Here is a 20,688-nt window from a genome sequence, read left to right as displayed (position 1 = left end):
ATTAAAATGATCTGTTTGTAAACATTAGTGCCACTTTTATTCAGAAAACCCTGTTCTCAAGCTTGTTCTAGTTTCCAAGGAGAACACTGCACCCCTCGGCCTTCCATATGACGGAGCTAACGCAGCCTTCTCTTCTATTTCTATGAATATGCACGGACAACAGAAGCTTAGCTGAGGGAGCAGTTAGTTTACTTCCACTTGCATTGTGTAAAATACCAGCTTATTCCAGCATATAATAAAACAATGCTCAATCATACACTCCTTAAAAAACTGACTGAAAAACAGAAGAAAATAAATACTTTGTCTTATTAAATATTTACAGACTCCCTCTAGGATTTACTTCTCAACATCATACTAGATGTTGAGAAGTAAATCCTAGAGGAGATGACAGAAGCTGTATATTATTGGTAGACATGAACACAGTAAGTATGGAAGATCTATTTACAGAATGTCAACGCATTCAAATGTTCCAGCAGCAATAATATTCTTTCAACTACGGGATAAAGTTGCTCTGCTTCAGTTAAATAAATACTAAATGGGAAATATGTTAAATCAGACTTTCAATTATGAAAATAAATTATGAGAAATGTATCACTGAACATTTTCACAGAAATGTAAAAGTTCTTAGTGGAGCTAACAGCATGTGAACAGCTTTAAATGAATTGTGACCCATTACTGCAGAAGTGTTCACAACTGTTGACCCTTTCACCCATGGGATCCCAGTTCTGTGGCTCCACATGATGCAGGCCCGCGGTTCAGAGCTCATCACTAAACAAACAAAAAATGTAAATATTTATTACTCAGTGTCATCTTGCAGATTACCTGATAAAAATACTACAAAAAACTATTCTTACAACATTACCTGACGCTTGAAGGAGAGACGCCGGAAGAACGTGGTCACCTCCAGCGCATCGAGTTTACCAGATGCCTCGGTTTTCTCGTTTTCCCCCAGCCGGACGATTTGTCCTCTCTTAATGGCAGCTTTGAGGCTCGTGCTCTCCACTATCCAGGTGCTGGGCTCCGAATCGGTCGTAGGCCGGGAGGACACGGTGATGTAGGTGGCATCTTTTAGATGCTCCAGGTAACTCACTGTCAGAAAGAGAGTAGTTGATACAATACAGTTTACTTCACGTTTTCCCATTTTATCATGTAAAAACCAAACAATGCATTTTATTGTGATTTTATTTTGGAGAACAACTGAAAGAAGGGCATAACTGTAAATGGTGAAGGAAATTGCTACATGCAAATTAGCTCAAGCTCAGATATAATGCATTTTGTGAATTGCAATTTTCTTTTATATATATTTTTTTGTGGCACTAGAGGCCTTTTATTATTCTAGAGTTGGTAGACAGGAAAGAGGGGGAGACATTCGGGAAAGGTCACTGGGTCCAGGACTCGAACCCCGGACATCCACACCGAGGACTATAGCCTCTATATATGGTCACGTGCTGAACCCATACACCACCAGCGCCGTGCCCTGAATTGCAGTTTTCAATTAAATTTTTGGGTCTGGACTTTGACTTGACCATTTTAACACGGTTCAGAGAAAATTTTAAAAGAGTATTCTTGGACCTACACCATTCTGTTATTACTCTGGCTGTATATTTAGGGTTGTTGTCCTACTGGAGGTAGTATTTTATAGCCTGTGTCAGGGTTAGGCCTCCCCGCAGCATGATGCAGCCACCACCACGTTTCCCAGTGGGGGTTGGTATGTTCAGGATGATCTGCAATATTAGTTTTTTGGCACATATACCATTTTGCATGTTATATGTCTGTCCTTAATGCTCTTATTTTACAGACAGGTAGACTCTATTTACTAATTAGGTGACATCTGAAATGAGTTGGTTTCACAGGATTTTACTGAGAGGAATAAGAGATAAGGGAGGTGAAAAGATATGCATTGAAGACTTTTATTTACAAAAAACAAACAAAACAAGTAACGTTTTTCTTCCATTTTACAATTACGCCCTCCTTCGTGTTGGTCTGTCACATAAAATCCCAATAAAATACATAAAAATGTGTTACTAGAACGTGACAAAATGTGGAAAAGCTTAATGGGGTGTGAATACTTTTCCAAAGGCACTGTAAGTCACATGTATCTTTTTTAACACAATGATCTAAAACAAATTTAATTAAATACCTTGGTGCATCTTACCTGCAAATGTGACTGCTGTGTCCGTTGTACTGCTGAGCTGCAGCAGAACTGTGGGATAAGCCGGGTGCATCAGGAAGAGCTTTCTGATGAGCGGCTCTGCTGCAGCGACACCCGGTGCCATCTGGACACAGTTTGGACAGTTCAGAACAAGTTTGATATTATCTTTATTATTCCTGCAGCAGTAGATGTTTAGTATCAACAGGAGACTCACTGTAGCTCTAGCAACGTTGCTATGTTTTTTGATTGGCTTGCTGGCCCAAAAGAGGAAAGCTGATTGGCCTGTTGACGTTAATACAGTGGATGACTCCAAAAGGAGACGAGGACATACAAACTCAGCCTTCCAGAGGAGGGTGCCATTCGCCCCGTTAATAATCAGTGCCTAGAAGACAAGGTGCAGGGGGAAACTGAACATAAATTCATACACAAAAAGGGAAATGTTTCACATTACTGGAGAGTGCCTGTATTAAATTTCAAATTTGAAAGGTAAATATTTACTGTCATGATGCCGTTTGCTGAATGCTGAATGAAAAGATCCAGAACTCCATCATTGTTGAAGTGACCCAAAGCTGGCTGACTGTAGGGGGAAAAAACATCTAATTTTAGGAAAATGTTCCCTTTCATTATACTTATACTGAAGCAATTCTGCACACTGATTTGCTTTCTTGTGTGCCTATTACAGAGGCTGAAATGCTCCATCATTTTATACACAGAGGTGTCGTACCAGTGAATTTGAGCTGAGTTGAAAGTCCACTCTTTGTGCAAGTCCTGCTGTCTGAGCACGGACAGGGTGCTGGCTCCGTAAACCAACACCCAGTCGCTTCTGGTAGAGTTCAGGTTGGAAACCGAGTCCAGACTGTTGCGGTTGTGTCCGAAACCAGCCACGAGGGGGGTCAGGAATTCTACACGCTCTGATCCTCTAAAACAGATGGAGACAACCATAGTGAGACCACTGCTGTCTTCTTTACCAACAATTCACGACGCTTAGATCAACATAAAAAAACGATTTTTATTACTAGGAGATCTCTCTAAATCATCCAGAGTCAAGGGTCTTATTTTATGCTCTCAACCAGCTCACCCTGCAGTGGCACTAAGGATTTAGAGAGATGATCATAGAAGAAGGTTAGTTTTTCATTAGGTGAACCATTTCCGTGTTGATTTGGCTTTATATTTTTGTTCATTATCCTGCCGAAAGACAAAATGACAACCCATTTTGTCTTGTCATGCAAAATCCACCAGATTTCTATTTAAAACCTCCTGGTGTTTCGATGACCTCATGATGCCTTTGGAAGAGAAACAAGGTCACAGCATCCCAGATCCTCTACTCTACATACCTGGGTTGTTGCTGAAAAGCTTCAGTCTGATTAGAGCAAAGCACACGGTTCTAGATAATGTCCCAGCAGTGTTTGGCAACTTCCATGTGTTTGCATTTCCCAAACAAATATTTGGCATGTAGCTTGTATTTAACGGTTATTAGGGAGACTCTAAACTGTGAGCTTTGAAGATTTTTTTAACTTCTCTTACCATCCTGCACACTGTACAAATATGGCCCCTCGAGAAATGTGCTTCTGCTCTCATGTTATATCTGTTCCCCATGGAAACAGAAAGACATGGATTACGAGTTAGAAGTTCCTAGAAACTGATCAGATAAATAAACCTTTTCTAGTTGCATTTATTCAAACTGATTGTTTAAAGTGCCAACAACTATGCTGCTAGGGATTTTGAAAAAGAATTACTTCTTAATACACAATTTCCTTTACTCATTTTATAAATATACTCAAATTAGAGGTGGGATTTTTAAATGTTGTTTTCTGTGAGGGATTATGTAACTGCAATATGAGATCAATTTATTTTATTATTTGTTTTTATTATTTACCAGGAGTGTCATTTTATGTGGTCAGCACTGAGGGCGTACCTGTAAATATGAATAAAGGAGGAGTTGGTTTTCTTCAGGTTCTCCCAGATCATATCCTTCCTCCGTACAGGATGAGGTTTGGGCACTTTGCCCGTGGCTTGAAGGTAGATGTCTTGTAAAGAGATGGCCTGGACGCTACCTGAAGACACATCCATGAACACCATGACTCATAAGCACATGGTTTATATTATGAAAGTGGATCCCAATCAGTTTCCACTTGATAGTCATTTAATTATCTTCTTGTGAATGTTTTTATAAATTTTTGACAGCTGAGAGCTTATCTAGAGAGATATTTGATATATTCTGTATTGCTCTCGCTCACCTAGTCCAAACAGGATGTAGTACGCTCCTAGCTGTGTCTCATGCAGCAAAGGGCCAATGAGCTTTCCTTGTCCTGTAAGGTTGAAGGAGACAGGATGTCCAACTGTTCTTCCCGTCAGGCCAGAGATCAGAGTCAGAGACAAATCAAAAGTCTGAAAATGAAAATCAAACGCACATTAACATTAAGAAAATGGTAAAATCAGAAATAGGATTCAGCTTCATTTAGTTATGTGAGATATAGGAACAGGTGAATATGACAGATTAAAACAAACACACTGCTTTTCCAAATCAATGAAGACTGCTTATGGGTCATTTAACATTTGTGAAAAATGTACCTCATCAGTGGGCAGAGTAGCTACAAGAAGATCTGGGACTGAGTCATCTTGGATGTCAGGAAGTAACACTGCCTGGGATTCAATGTCCTTAAGAACGACCAACCACAGCTTCTTCCCTAAAGAAAGAAAGAAAACTTCCGTTACTGCATGTTAGGAGCTTAGGCCACATTCATTTAGAGTGTTTATGATTCAAACCTTAATGCCTGATGTACAAGTTAATAATTGTACTTTGGAAGATTTCTTTGTTTTAATACATCCAGAAAATAATGAAATGCAAAAATAACCATAATGTTAAGGGGATCTTTTGCTGCTTCTGTATGGTGATCCTCTAACCTGTGGTACTGTTGACCGCCATCATGATGGATTTTCCGATGATGAGGCAAACAGGTGACGGGTGCGTGCTGCGCTGCAGACCGCACTGGATGTAGACCACGGACTCATTCATGACTTTCCTCCACAACACCCGACCGCTGACAGCACTGACAGTCACCACGCTGTAAACTAGAAGGACAAGATCATGCTTTTAAAAGGAGACACCTGCAACAGTTTTTATTCCAGTATCTTGCAAAAGTATTCAGACCCCTTGACCTTTCCCGTTTTTACAAAGAACAGTGTATTCTATTGGGATGGTAGGTGACAGATAATTTAGTTGAAGGAAAATGATGAATGGTTTTAAATGAAAAAAACAAAGTGTGAAATGCAGCCAAGAAGCCCATGTAGACTCTGAAAAAGCTACAGAGATCCACAGCTTAGGTGGGAGAATCTGTTGGTAGGACTACTATAGGTTGTACACCTTTCAAATCTGGTGTTTTGTTGAAGGTCGGCAGGAAGACAGCCATTGCTGAAGGAAATCCATCAGAGGTCTTGTCTGCAGTTTGCCATTAACCATGCACGGATCACAGCAAACATGTGAAAGAAATTGCTCTAATCAGATGAGACCAACATTTAACTTATGGCCTACATGCCAACTGCTGTGCTTGGAGGAAAACTCAACCTGCACATAATCCTGAGCCATCGCCACCACTACCCTGAAACACGGTAGCGGCAGCATCATGCCGTGGGGCGGAGAAATGAGCAAAGATTTCATTCTATAGATGTACAGAGATTGTAGAGACATACCCACAATGACTTGCAGTTGTAATTGCAGCAAAACCTGGCTCTACAAAGTATTGACCCGGTGAGTTGAATGGATTGCATTTGTATTTGTGCAGTAGCTAAAACTAATGGCTTCCTGAGATTTCCAACTTCTTATTGGATCAGCTATAAACTAGCTGTTGTGCATCTTATTGCTATTTATTATTGTTAGCCTTTGGTATATGAGACATTTTTACAAGTTAGTAGTTAGAAGTTCCTAGAAACTGCTGCTAATATAAAATGAATTACTACAACAAATCTAGTACAATAAAGTCTTTCCCCGGTAATTTAGGACGTGGCAGCTTAAATTCCAGGATAGTGGAGACCATAGTAGAAAGCTGAAACGCATACACCTTCCAAACATCTGTTTCAGACAGCTGCCATCACCAGAGGATCTAATATATGAGTGGATCAAAGGGTCTGACACTGCAGTCTTTTTGAGGAAAAACACTAAATATCTTTTTCCAGCCACACCTTTTCAGAGCTTACTTTTGTTCCTTTGTGTTGCATGCGTGCCATTGGTCCATTCAGTAACACCGAGAAGCACATCCTCCACTGCATCACCATCAATATCCCACAAAGCCAGTGCAGGTGGAGTGACACCTAAACAGACACCAAAACAAGAAGAAGGGAAATGTTAGTCTCTGTCATGTAAATCTATACTATCTGTATTGAGTTGGGATGCAGTGTAAATGTGCAGAAGACAGGCTAACCATCCTGTGTGATCAACCATAACTATAAACGTAAAAACAAAGACATCATTATCTAGACAACGAGACTTCTCAGTTAGCCTTTAACGCTACTTTAGCTACTTGCCCTGATTTGCAGACCAGTTAATAAGTATTTATATCTTCTGCTTGATTTCAGTAAACTGCAGATTTCATACTTAGCAATCTTTACCTGCTGCATCTCCCAGTGCTCTTTCCCACTGCAGCTTCTTTTCCAGCTCTGCCTTCTGGCAGGGAACCAGAAATGCACACAGCAGCACAATCAAAGTGGTACAGGCAAGAGGCACCAGGAAAAATGCACTTCGGATTGCATTTTTTGCTCTCTTCCTTTTTTCCGCTGCCTCAGAGCTGTGAGCCCCCAGCCCAGCACTCCCAGACGATCCAGTTCCTCCTCTGTCCTGCCCTATTCCGGAGTCCCTGTGGCTCCAGTACTGGCTTCCCTTCAGGTTCTCTCTGCCCTTTCTGGACTTGCTGGAAAATTGGTCCGTCCACTCATCTTCTTCCTCCTCGTCCTCCTCATCCTGCACCTCATCTGTGGCACCAACATGCCTTCCCGATCTTCCACCACGCAGCTTTGAGGACCCCGAGCCCAGAGAGCTGTCCCTGCCCAGACCGTTTCTGGGGTAGTTAAGCACAAGGTCATCCTCTTCGCTCTCGTCATCACTGTCTGCTTGAGTGAGAGGGTCATAGTCCCCGAGGTCTGAGCCCTTCTTCCCTGCATGGACACACATGCAGCTGGTCAGAATAAACTGTGTTTATGGTATTGTTGGGATGAGGGATAATTACAGATTTATTGCTATGACAACATTGACTAATCATACCTGGCTTTCTTTGTTGCTTTTCCCCTCCATATTTTAAAACCCAGGTAGACCTGACCCTCTAACAAACAAATGCGAATTTGTTTGCCAAATTTAGTGAGTAATCTATTTCAGACTTGACCGAGTATGCGAATAATTTCATAAAAGTCATTACAATTATTACTCTCTGATAGTCACTAGTGCAGCTGAACAAAGAGCCCTACTTTATTAGAAGATTTGTAAGAAAACAGCAAGAAACACCAGTGTTTCCCATCTATGGTTCTCTGAGTGTGGTGTCCTTTGTGCTTTAAATGTTTGCCTGCCTCAGTTTACGTGCTTTTAAATGATTTGTCAAAAGGTTTCTGCAGACCCTGATGATCTGCTGCTGAGCTAATTCAGTTCTTTGCCCTGAAGATGGTTGGAAAACACTTGAAGAAACTAGAACTTTCTAGAGAGAGAGAATAAAAAAGGGGTTTGCAATGACTACTGAGCTTAATGCATGTTTATATAATAACCGAATAAGGACAAAGCATGACATTTATATTTCTGTATTTTACCATTAAAAGGTTTAAGAAATAGTTTAAACTTCTTCAAAGAATTAGTCTGATTTACAAAATCATTTGAGATTTATTGGATTTAACACTTTCTCTTGGTGCAATTAAACTAGCTGACAAAATAAAGAATATATTTTGATAAAGAACCTGAGTCATGATTCTATACTTACTGGGAATTAATAATTAGGCTCAGTTTGTAGGTTTTATGGTTGAAAAATGCATGAAAAATTTCCATAAATTTAGATTTTTACAAAACAAGATGTGTGACTCATTTCTAACATTAATGACCTGCATAACAACTGAATTTATGTTTCATTGTTAATAAAACTGAGGTAATTGCAGTTAGAAATAACCAGATTTTTTGAATATTAATTTAGGTGAATTCATATTTGTGAACTCTGAGACTAATTTGATTAATGCTCGTTCATTTGAAATGATACATTAAGTCATTCTGATATTCTGATGCTTTAAATTGCTGAAACATAGAGTTAACAAAAGCTATAAGTATTTCAAATACATAAATCCTATGTGGTTTAACTAGGTTAACTCTATATGCATGGACCTTTATATTAATGCACAAACTGAGACAAAATTTTAATTAACGAACCTTTTGAGGAACAATCTATTAGCCAGAAGGAAATTGCTATACATAATTTGTTTAAATGCTATATAATGTTGTCCTGGTTGCTAAAACATTTTTCTATCATTTTGATAAATTGACGCATGGGTTGGACCATGCGTAACAGGCCAGGATGTCAGCCTTAGTAAAATAAAATGACACACTGGGTTAGAAAAGTTTTATCACTTATGGGGACAGTAGTGCAAATTATAGGGAAAATAATACATCTCCACAGATTAGACCATTTTGAAATAATTTTTGGGTATTCTGAAACTGGAAATAATGTTACAGAAAAATCATAATTGCTATAGGAATTTTCAATAAAACTGGATTTTAGGAGAACTAAAATGATGTCAAATTATCTCTTATCAAATTGGAATTATTAAAAGAATGTTCTTCTTTTTCCTTGAATATTACCACTAATAATGCTACAGCTTGAATGTGAAACTAGAAATGTTTGAATCGCTATATGAACTTGCTCCTCCGTACCTACAACAACATAGCTATTACTGTAGAAGTTTGTCTGCATTGTATATCAAGCTTCTCTCTAGATGCGAGCTGTCTGCCATTAGCAGGGTGCAGTCATATTACACCAACCGCAGCAAGGTTATTGGACCAGCAAATGTCCAAACACGAACAGGGACTGTTCCAGTTGCTGACTTGAACAGTGGCCACTAACTGCAGATGGGTTTTTAATTCACCAGAAGACTCCACTCCTGAAGGACGTCAGCCCAAGCCAATGGGCCACTGCTCCAATGATCACAGGATGGAAAGAAAGGAGATCACCCCATGAAGGACAACGGCCCACCACAAGCCAAAGAACTGTAAGCTGATCACCGGCGTGTGAGTGAAGAGGAGGGTGAAGAAAACACTGTTCTGACAGAGCATAATAATCCCTTGGGCAGTGCAACGTTTGTTTAAAAATTAAAATCCTCATCCAAGTCAAGCAGAGGATGCCTGCCATAAACAGGCCTTCTAGATGAAGATGTGCAGAAGATCGGGGATAAACTATTACATGCTTGCGCTTCAGTGTATATGCTTTTCAGTCAATCTACAAATGTTGTGTTAAAATGTTTTTTTTCCTTTCACGTGTTTTTTGCTCAGAATGTCACCATGTCTGAAAGAGCTGCTTTGGGGAGAACTGGATCAGCTGGGTCAAAAACAGGTATCCACACAGGTCCCTAGAAATACAACAGTGGCTGCATAGTTTGGTGTAATTTTGTGTCGAGGTTACGATGACCAGTACCACAGTGCTGATGTGTACATCTGCATTTTATGCACGGTAAGCCTACAGCTAGATTATGGTGCCCTGACTCCTGTAAAGTGTTAGTCCTCCCCCTAGTCCAACCGCCCCTGCTATATGACACAGACCACCCAGTTCTTAGCTTTAAACATGACTCCCTCATCCATTAATCGTTCCATTTTCAGTGCTCGCTTTATTCCAAATAACACATTTTGTTTAGCAATGATCTCTTAAACCTTATTAGAGACAATGGCCTGACTAATGACTAATGTCCCTTCAACAAATCTGATGACTCTGAAACTTTACTTTGATGACGATGACTTCACTACTGTGTAATAACCATTTTCTCTCATGATTTTGATTATTTTACCACTGTTTAATCCCCATCCCATGGTGATTTTCTTGTTTTCTCTGTATTGTTTTCTATTATATAGTTGTTTAACTGTCCATGCTCTTCCTTCTATTGATACATCTGTACACAAGGCCAATGAACACAGACAGACTGTGGATAATGTGTGTTTATTATTTTCTTTATTTGGTAATTACGAATTTTTCCACAACAATTTGGTGCCATGATCCGGATTTCCTGACTGATTAGCGTAAACGAATGTGCTGTCCACAGTGGGAAGCGGTTCACTGCAAAAGACCAGTACTCACTGGCTGTGGTTGAGTGGGCTCTCCTAGAAGCAGTTAGGAAGAAGGCTATTAGGGTGCCAGAAAGCTCTTCTCCTGTGGAGACGTCTGCAGGTTTTAAAAGAGTATTGCCCCATTACCCAGACATTCTAAGGAATTGCCTCGTCCCCAGGGAGAAAATTTTGATTTTACGATACAAAATATGGACCAAAAAGCACCGAATGCATCAATGAATATGATTAAAACATTAGATTTTCCGACAGGAAGCGCATTCAGCCTTACAATTTTAAAAAGCGACAAAAGAAAATGAGAGAAAAAAGAGAAGAAAATGGAAATGACAGGTATGTGGACAACTGACTGAGAATATTTCTGTTTCTGCAAAATCTGCACCATGTACTAAACCTTTTTTTTTTTTTCCTGCCTCTTACACACACACACACACACACACAAGCACACACACACACACACACACACACACACACACACACACACACACACACACACACACACACACACACACACACACAGGACATTAGACACCAGTCCTCCCCAGAAGGGACAGAACTCAAATAACAGAGGCCGCTCTGTTATTTGAGTTCTGTCAACATGTCTGGGGAAGAATTACATCAGGCTTTACCTCTGTCCCTCCTACGGGAGCCCTGTTGTCATGGGGATTACCTTGAAGCTGTTATAATAGAGTTTTCTTACTTTGTCTAGTTTGAACGGTTTTGGCAAGGCTCCTGAATACATGTAGGATGGTGTAAAACTGTTCTCTCTTATCAAGGTTATAATAAAGCTGGTTGGGTGACAATCATCGGCCTCTTTCTTTGGTAATACACATTTTTCCACAATTTCCCTGTCTCTTCTGAAGAAAAGCATCCCCACAGAATGATGCTGCCACCACCATATTTAATGGTGGGGATGGTGTTCAGTTCTCCTCCACACATCAATCAAAACAGTTTAAAAGTCTCATCTAAGCACATGTGTATTGTGTCCCCTACATGGCTTGTGGCAAACTGCAAACATGACTTTTTTTCACCACTCTTCCAAACCAACCAGGAGCATGGAGTGGTTCTCAAACCTGAGCTGTGGAGCTCTGCAGCTCCTCCAGAAAAATCCTGTGCATCTTGAATGCTTCTCTGATTACTACCTTCTTGCCTGGACTGCCAGTTTAGGTGCATGACCATTAAGGCTGAACAATTAATTGCAAATTCATGGTTATCACCGTATCACTGCACGCAATATCACTATTGCAAAGAACTGCTTAAACTGCAATAAATATTTGCTAATTGTTGTCTTCAGGTTCTCTGTGCCAGTAAACCATTTGTTGATGCTTGTTTTATGGAGCAGAAAAAAGTAGTCCTTTCAACAGATTCTTCCACCTGAGCTGTGGATCAATGCGGCTCCCCCAGAATCACCATGGGCCTCTTGTCTGATTAGTGCTCTTTGTTTAATTAGATAGCCACTCTTGGTAGGTCAGCAGTTGTGCTCTGAGAGATGATTAAAGCTTCGGACACTGTTTAATAACCTAACCTTGCCCTAAAATTCTACACAACCTATCTGACCCCTGTCTGCTGTGTTCTTTAGTCTTCGTGATGCTGGCTGTTCACTAATTTTCTGTAACAAACCTCTGACAACTACTGCGAACAGCTGCATTTATACTGAGATTATGTTAAACAGGGATAGACTCTAGGGATAAACTATTTATGAGGTGACTTCTGAAGTCGGCTTTTAATTGGGAATATCAAAGTAAAGGGTGTGGAATGCATATGTACAACACTTTTTAGATTTAATTTTTAAGAAAAAGAAATTGAAAGATTGCTGTTTTTTTTTTTTTAAATCAGCACCTTTAAGTCTGTAGAGATTGTGCTTTGGCTCAGTTTGCAGAAATCTGCCTCCAAGCAGAACGTTACTAACAGTAATTTGTGTCCTCCACAAAACATCCGCCTTCAATATGCAAATCCTACTTTTAGTCTGATTTGCATGTTTGTTTATTTATATGTATGGTTAAATCTTATTTGCTTATTAATTCAAGCTGGGTTTTACTCTGCAGTCTGTTTGACATAAAATAATTTATTCACGATGAGCAAGCATAACAATATGACCACAGTCCAAAACCATCTTAATCATAGAGACATAATAATAAAAATGAAATCATACAGATTTAATGAATATAAATAATTCTTTCTGGTAACATACTTCAGTTTGTGGTCGGTACATTATTTGCATGATCTGAGATGCGGTATTTCCTATTTCTGCGAACTGAAGCAAGGCGGTTTTGCGTTGGATAAACATTAGCTTATTGCCTTAGCTCGCAGTTAGTATGAAAGTAACGCTGCATTCAAAGAAACCCATATCCGCCATATATAACATCGTAATAAATCACAATAATCTGATGATACAGTCCATCTGATGCTTAACAGAACCAATGAATGAACTGATCATTCAGTGTGCTGACAAGTGACAGGAGATGACAACAGACAGTTTCCGGTGTTACCACTAGCGACCCTCTTTGTCCGTCTATCCGTAATAAGGAGGAATAATTGAGGCGCATCTCACCGGGCAGTTTGAGGGCACGAGACAGAGCTGCAGCCATTGTTTCTCCTCTCCGCGAGACACCGAGGCGAGGCAGCGAATCAGGGTTGCCAGATCTGACTAATAGTTTTCAGCGCCCACCCCCGTAAAAACCAGCCTACGTCTCAACCCCTCTTGAACATCATAATACACTTGTGTTTGGATTGCTGTAATATAATATTTGCAACGAGCTTTTGAGTAATCTCCTGGGACAGAGGCAATGGATGATTTTAACTCCGGACCAGCCTCTCATTCCTTTCTGTATATTTCTTTGTATTTTCCCACTTCAGCATGATGCAGTTTCCCAACGTCTGGTTCAAAGCTTAACAGTTGAACTCTTAACCCCATTCGGGTCGTTTATAATTGACATGGACCTGTTGTAAAATGGGAGTATTTACTCTTTTTCCTCCCTGTCCACCACCAGGTCCGTTTCTCTCCAGTTCCGAGACCCAACCAGTAAAACCAGCAAAGTATTTACCTTGTGAAATAATGATCAGTGTACAGAGTATCAATTGAACAGATACATAGTGACATTCACCTTCGGTACCGGGCCCCCTTCAGCCCATCTTAGGGACGAACCGAGAGGAGCAAATAATGGAGCGTGAGTCCTGCTTTTATCTGTAACTGTTCTTAACCCTCCTAAAGGTCATCCTCTTGTATCAGTTTATCCTTGACTATGTGTTGCATCTAATGTGAAATCAACAGTTATGTTGTCTAAGCTGTAGTAGTGAGCGGTGCGGCAGATAAGCAACAAGGACAGATATATTTAATTAGGGCAGCAAAGAGATGATTAGAAAAGGCCACAGAATCAGACATCCATAACAGACCAAAATGGGTTACAGTGGCACTTCATTAACCAATGACTATCACCGATTGATGATGTCAAGTTCGACCGATTCTCTTTATTTCAAAATAAACGAACTAATGATGTAAAAGTAGTGCAAGGACCAAACATTTTATTGAAATGTGTAGGTTTGTACTTTTTTTTTTAACTCAACGACAACTATTTCCATTGAATTTTCTTATAAATACTTTCTTAAAAACTATGAAATGTTGTGAAAAGCAGCCCACATTTTAGCAGCCAGTCTAAAGCTTTTTTCCCAACCCAACGTGTTCAAAACAAGCCCAATTGGCCGAAACCCGCCCAATCTGGCAACACCGGCAACGCTGATGATAAACAAGCGTTGGGGACCGAAGCAGTTATGCTCCGCCCGATTGCATTCTGGGAATTTTTCTCTGTCACACGATGGGGACGCATTTCTGCGTATCCATTTCTGCGTATCCCCCAGGAAGAAGTAATGACGAGGTGGCGTGGGAGGAGAGCTGTTAGCAAAAACTGATGGATGAGAAGAGAAACAATCTAGGAGAGCAAGTTTATTATGTCATTCAATATCCATCCATCCATTTAATTTGTAAACCCGCTTTGCAGGATTTACGAGTGCTATTGCTAACCTCCAGCGGTCAGCTATCAGAGAGGCATAATAATAACAATAATAATAATAATAATAATAATAATAATAGTCGAAACTAGAGTAAAAGCGAACTATATAATCACAGAAGTGAAGTATTAAAAAAAATATGTAAAACATAGTTGTTATTGGTTTTTTTTTCTGTTCTTTTGCTGCTTTGCAATAAATGAATTACTGTTTTCAAACTGTAACGAACGACTGCTGACATCTGCTGGACAGTAACGCCAAGTGTTGCCCCTGCCCAACTGTATTATGGGATTTAAAGTTGATTTTCTGTGTTCCTGTTCCAGTATTTATTAATGTTATACACTGATTCTGTCCTGCTGGTGCTTCTGGAAATGTATTTTATTTATTTATTTATTTATTTTTTGTCTAAATTCAAAATAATGTTTATAGTGTAAGCATTTTATTTTTAAACACATTTGTAAACTTTTTTGTAATATTCATATGTTTTAGGTTCATTTTCTCCACTTGAGAGAAAAAAAAAGTGGAGAGTGGATCCTCAGTTCAAGTATCTTGGGGTCTTGAGCCAAAAAGTGAAGCTCTCAATTTACCGTTCGGTCTACCCTCACCTATGGGCTTGAACTTTGGGTCATGACCGACCGAAAGAACGAGATCCGAGATACACGCGGCTGAAAGGAGCTTCCTTCACAGTGTGGCCGGGCACTCCCTTAGAGATAGGGTGAGGAGCTCAGCCATCCGGGAGGAGCTTGGAGTAGAGCTGCTGCTCCTCCATATTGAGCAGAGTCAGTTGAGGTGGCTTGGACATCTGTATCAGATGCCTCCTGGATGCCTCTCTTGGTAGATGTTTCAGGCATGTCCCTTTGGGGGGGAGGCCCAGCGGACAACCCAGGACCCGCTGGAGGGACTATGTCTCTAGCTGGCCTGGGAACACCTTGGGCTGCCCCTGGAGGAGGTGTCTGAGGAGAGGAAGGTGTGGGTGTCTCTACTCGGTCTGCTACCCCCACAACCCGGCTCTGTATAAAGCGGGAGACGACAAAAACAAGGTTTCTTTTTCTTATAGTCTGATGGGGCAACATAGTTTATTTTAATCGATATTTCTGCATGACAACAAAGAGGTTATTCTATTCTATTATTAATAGTTACCCACGCATATTACATATGAGTATGAAACACCTGCGCTGGGTTCTTGCATGAATATGGGATGGGATGAGTCCCTTCTGCTATCCCTTGAACCCCCCCCAGTCTCTGAACCTAAAACTATTTTTAAGAGATTTTAGGAATCTATAATCAGTATAAAATAATTAAGCCCAGGTTTGAGCGGTCTAACAGAGGTGTTTTGATGCTTGTCTGAATCCTAATTTGAAAAGAAAAATTGAATCTGTAGATTCTAGAATTGCGCCGCTCAAGGTGGCAGCAGGTTGGAGTAGCTCTGTTACTTTTGATTCTGATTTATTCTTTTTTGGGAACTATTCCTCTTGTGGTGGATACAGTTGATTTTTTTTGTATGACTGTCCACTCCAGTGTCGGATGCTGCACAGCTTGGAGGATTTTTCTTAATACTTTCTATTTTTGGACATTTGTTATGATGCATTGCCATGGCAACGGGGTTGTTTCTTACAACCGGGAGCAGCTGATTAATATCTCAAAAGCTCAAATAATACTTCAGCTACAACCCCAAATCCTTGATGAGTTGAAAAGGAGACGCTGTGGATGCAGAGTAGGAGCTAAGAGAAGAGAGAGAAGGAGGAAGTTCAAACCATCTCTTCCGTCAATTTTGATGGGCAATGTGAGATCGTTGGGAAACAAGTTGGATGAACTCCAAGCCCTACAAAGGACCCAGCCAGAGTACCGGGCATGCAGTATCATGTGTTTTACTGAGACATGGCTGCAGGATCATATCCCCAACTCCAGCGTCTCTCTGCCGGGCTTTTTAACCATACGAGCAGACAGAGATTTAAAGAGGAGCGGCAAATGTAAAGGAGGTGGACTGGCAGTACTTGTGAACAACAGATGGTGTAATCCAGGACATGTAACTGTGAAATGTCATCTCTGCAGTCCAGATATTGAACTGTTGGCAGTAAGTTTTCGTCCATATTATTTACCCAGAGAGTTCACCAGTGTTATTTTGGTAACAGTTTATGTTCCACCTTCCGCTGTTGCTGACACTGCATGTGATGCCATCAGCTCAGTTGTTGCTAAGCTACAGACACAAAACCCCAATGCTTTTGTGGCAATTTCTGGTGATTTTAACCATGCTTCACTCTCTGCTACACTTCCAACGTTTCAACAATTTGTCAGCTGCTCTACCAGAGAAAACAAAACATTAGATTTGTTTTATGCAAATGTCAAGGACTCATACATCTCTACAGCACAACCTCCTCTAGGCAAATCAGATCACAATCTTGTTTTTCTCTGCTCGAAATATAAGCCCCTTGTTCAGAGGCAACTTGTAATAAAGAGGACTGTGAGAAAATGGTTACAGGAAGCTGAAGAAGCTCTGCAAGGTTGCTTTGAGGCTACAGACTGGGACGCACTGTGCCAGCCACATGGAGAGGACATCAATGCCATGACTGAGTGTGTAACCGACTATATAAACTTCTGTGTGGATAACATCATCCCCACCAGAACCGTGAGATGCTTCCCCAATAACAAACCTTGGATCACTAGTGACCTGAAGGACCTGCTTAACAAGAAAAAAAGAGCCTTCAGAGAGGGAGACAGAGAATTATTGAGGAGAATACAGAAGCAACTTAAAGTCAAGATAAGAGACAGCAAGGAGGTGTACAAGAAGAAACTGGAAAGCAAGCTCCAGCAAAACAATATCAGAGATGTGTGGACAGGAATGAAGACGATCACAGGCTTCAAGCAGAAGGATGATCAGACCGATGGAGGTCTGGACAGAGCCAATGAACTGAACACATTCTTCAATAGGTTCAGTTCAGAAACAAGCTTCGCATCCTCCTCTCCTGCTCACAGCCAAACAGACATTCCACCTTCCTTTGACCCACAGGACCCACAGCTGTCCAGTAACACCTCACATTTTTTATCTTCCACCTCGGCCCTAGACCCTTCTGCTTCTACATGTTTGCCTTCAACCATATCAGAAGATGCTGATGCTTCCTTTGCTTCCCCCTTCCACCTGTGTGTCTCAAGAAGTCAGGTGAAGAGACAACTGGAGAGACTGAATAGGAATAAGGCTGCAGGTCCAGATCATGTCTGCCCTAGAGTCCTGAAGGCCTGTGCAGAGCAGCTCTGTGGGATTCTGCAGCACCTCTTCAACCTTAGCCGGGCCCAGAAGAAGGTTCCGGTGTTGTGGAAGACCTCCTGTTTTATTCCGGTACCAAAGAAAACTCACCCATCAGTCCTCAATGACTATAGACCTGTTGCCCTGACTTCCTACATCATGAAGGTCCTAGAGAGACTCCTGTTGGCCCACCTGAGTAAGCAAACAATAAACTATCAGGACCCCCTTCAGTTTGCTTATCGCTGTGGAGTTGGAGTTGAAGATGCCATCATACACCTGCTTCAACAAACCCACTGTCATCTGGACAAAGCCAGCAGCACTGTGAGGATCATGTTCTTTGATTTCTCCAGTGCATTTAATACAATCCAACCTGATTTGCTTTGTCAGAAACTCCAGAAGACTCAGGTGGAGGCCTCAACAATCTCCTGGATCAAAGACTACCTGACAAACAGACCACAGTTTGTGAGACTGAAGGATTGTGAGTCTAACCAGGTAGTCAGCAGCACAGGGGCACCACAGGGGACTGTACTCTCACCATTCCTTTTCACTGTGTACACCTCAGACTTCCAGTACAAGACAGACTCCTGTCATCTGCAGAAATACTCGGATGATTCTGCAGTTGTGGGGTGGATCAGAGATGGACAAGAAGCTGAGTACAGGAAGGTGGTGGACCACTTTGTGGCATGGTGTGGAAACAATCATCTCATTTTGAACGTGACTAAAACAAAGGAGATGATTGTAGATTTTAAGAGAAACAGGAATAAGTCAAAAACTATTTCCATCATGGGAGAAGAAGTGGAGGTGGTGCAGGAGTATAAATACCTCGGTGTTCACCTGGACAACAGACTAGAGTGGAGATGCAACTGTGAAGCCATCTACAAGAAGGGACAGAGCAGACTGTACTTCTTGAGGAAGCTTAGGTCCTTTGGTGTTTGCAGCAAGATGCTGCATATCTTCTATAAGTCTGTTGTGGAGAGTGTGATCTCTTCTACCATCATCTGCTGGGGTAGCAGCATCAGAGGCAGGGACTTAAAAAAGCTCAACAAGCTGATAAAGAAGGCTGGTTCTGTTCTGGGGACTCCTCTGGAACCTCTGTAGATCATTGTGGAAAGAAGGATTCTTCATAAAATGAAGAACATTATGGAGAACCCTGAGCATCCTCTTCATGAGACTGTCCTACAAAAACAGAGTGTCTTCAGTCAGAGGCTTCTTCAGATCTGCTGTAAGATGGAGCGCTACAGGAGATCCTTCCTGCCCACAGCCATCATCATCTACAACGACTCTTTGAGGAAACCTTCATAATATGAGCTACAACAACATTTAATTTCCCTTTGGGATTAATAAAGTATTTTTGAATTGAATTGAATTGAATTTTTTTGTAATTCGGCAGAGGCAATACTAGTTTCATAAATATGCAAATATGTGGTAAAGAATCTTTGTTCAGAGTAAAGTACTTCAGCTCAGATTTGACATTTCTACATCTAAGGTATGAATGTTAATAAATGTCTTACCACTTTATCAACTATTATAATGTGTCGCTAATGGATAACAATGTATTGTGTTAGTATAATTTTCAGAAAAAAAGGACAAAGTCATATTTGGCATTTCTCTGTTTGAAACACATTCTCACTCTTTGTCTAGTCTGAGCAATTATTATGTGTCACATTTGGTAATGTATTCTTACTGTTCCTCAACAAGCACAAAAACTAAAAATGCATGCAGATGTCTGCTGCAGGTAGCTTATTACCCTACTGCTCGTGTGCAAGGACCTCCATGTTTCTTACAACCCCACCAGAGATTTTAATAGAGTTTAAATGAGCCAGCTATGATGGCCACTCTGGTATCTTCCAGTGGTTCATCTGAAAGTAAGGCTTGGTGGACTTTGAGATACATATGTCCAAGCTTCAGCTTCCTCACAGTCGAAATGATTTTTTTCTTCTGGAATTTCCTGACACTTAATTGAATCATCCTGCACTTCACAAGCTGCTGGTTTCCAGTGTCAGAAGAAGGCCCCAGAGCATAACTGAGCCACTTCCTTTCCATAAAGGCAGGGTTTTCCTTTCAGTGTATGCTTTATTCTTCCTCCTTCAGATACACTGCTAATCCTTCGGCCAGAAAAGTTCTGGTGTTGATCCATCCTTCCATGAAACACAATTCCAAAGCCTCTTTGGGTCATTTACATAACTGAACAATTGGGGGTGGCTGTTTTTTCTTTTGTACATCTAAGAGTTCAGGCCTGGAGCTCTTCAAACTACCTGGTGAGAGTTCTGCCAGCTGATATCTTAATGTTGCATCAACACAACTGATTTACAAATGTGTGCTTTTTACAAGGAATGTTATTCAGGTGTTAAATAATTTCGAAACTGCAGTAGTCATTGAATGTGTGATATTGTGCTGAATATGGACCAATTTATGATCCTAGTCTGAGAGATGAATGTGTCTTGATCCTAATGACTTCTTTGTCAGCAAATTTCTTCTGCTGTGTTACATTTACAAGCTTTGGGAACGGGGAAGGTCCTGGTCCAGCGAGGCATCTCGCAAAGTAAGCGAGTCACCTCTACAGGCAGACCTATGCCCTTTCAAAAATTCCTCTCGTATAGTTGACGAGGATACGGGCGTCACCCCGCATCGTTATTTTCCTTACTCATCAGTTTAAGGCATAACAATAGAGCGTCGATCAGCAGCTATAGACATCTTGCCATAGCATTCTCAGTTAGGGTGCAGCATGAAAGCGAAACACTGGTAAACAATTACATTTATACTAATATCTCAAATATACGAAGGAATATTGTTTTAAAACAATGTACACAAATAGACGTAAATCGTTTTAGTTGGCCGACTTTTATATGTATTTATCAAACAAGGGGCGCAAAGCCTCATGGGTAATCCCAATTTTTGTGGACCTCTTCAAGAGTAACCAATAACAGATTATTCAGTAGTAAGAGGGCTGCTTTTAAAAGTTAACGGTGTGCTATTCTTAATTTTCAGGTCTGTGATAGTAAAATG

The 20,688-nt window shown here is 40.7% G+C and overlaps 1 protein-coding gene and 1 non-coding gene across 2 annotated transcripts; both read right to left on the bottom strand.

Annotated features, from left to right (window-relative positions):
* Positions 1 to 12: 12 nt before the first annotated feature.
* Positions 13 to 13,089, bottom strand: LOC124862428 (protein FAM234B-like). Its single transcript, XM_047356325.1, has 13 exons — positions 12,991 to 13,089; positions 6,758 to 7,300; positions 6,347 to 6,460; positions 5,057 to 5,224; positions 4,724 to 4,839; positions 4,390 to 4,540; positions 4,068 to 4,206; positions 2,877 to 3,071; positions 2,651 to 2,729; positions 2,367 to 2,534; positions 2,156 to 2,276; positions 863 to 1,089; positions 13 to 768 (listed from the first exon to the last, which is right to left on the bottom strand). The coding sequence occupies exons 1-13, from the start codon at positions 13,025 to 13,027 to the stop codon at positions 766 to 768; spliced, it is 2,061 nt and encodes a 686-aa protein (XP_047212281.1). The 5' UTR covers positions 13,028 to 13,089; the 3' UTR covers positions 13 to 765.
* Positions 13,090 to 20,189: 7,100 nt separating this feature from the next.
* Positions 20,190 to 20,343, bottom strand: LOC124863614. The gene has a single exon (XR_007037170.1). It is a non-coding gene; the product is annotated as a U12 minor spliceosomal RNA (small nuclear RNA).
* Positions 20,344 to 20,688: the final 345 nt, after the last annotated feature.

This window comes from Girardinichthys multiradiatus, chromosome X (genome assembly GCF_021462225.1).
Source record: "Girardinichthys multiradiatus isolate DD_20200921_A chromosome X, DD_fGirMul_XY1, whole genome shotgun sequence".
In the NCBI taxonomy this organism is placed as follows: Eukaryota; Metazoa; Chordata; class Actinopteri; order Cyprinodontiformes; family Goodeidae; genus Girardinichthys; species Girardinichthys multiradiatus.
The sequence above is the reverse complement of the archived record's forward strand: the minus strand, read 5'-3'. Positions and strand labels throughout refer to the sequence as shown.

Excerpts from the sequence above, each read along its gene's own strand:
- LOC124862428 (XM_047356325.1), bottom strand. The coding sequence starts at position 13,027 with ATGGCTGCAGCTCTGTCTCGTGCCCTCAAACTGCCCG. Across the intron at positions 5,225-6,346 it reads TGCAACACAAAGGAACAAAA|TTTACAGCGTGGTGACTGTC; the intron begins GTAAGCTCTGAA and ends TTGTCCTTCTAG. Across the intron at positions 2,730-2,876 it reads AACTCAGCTCAAATTCACTG|TCAGCCAGCTTTGGGTCACT; the intron begins GTACGACACCTC and ends TTCCCCCTACAG.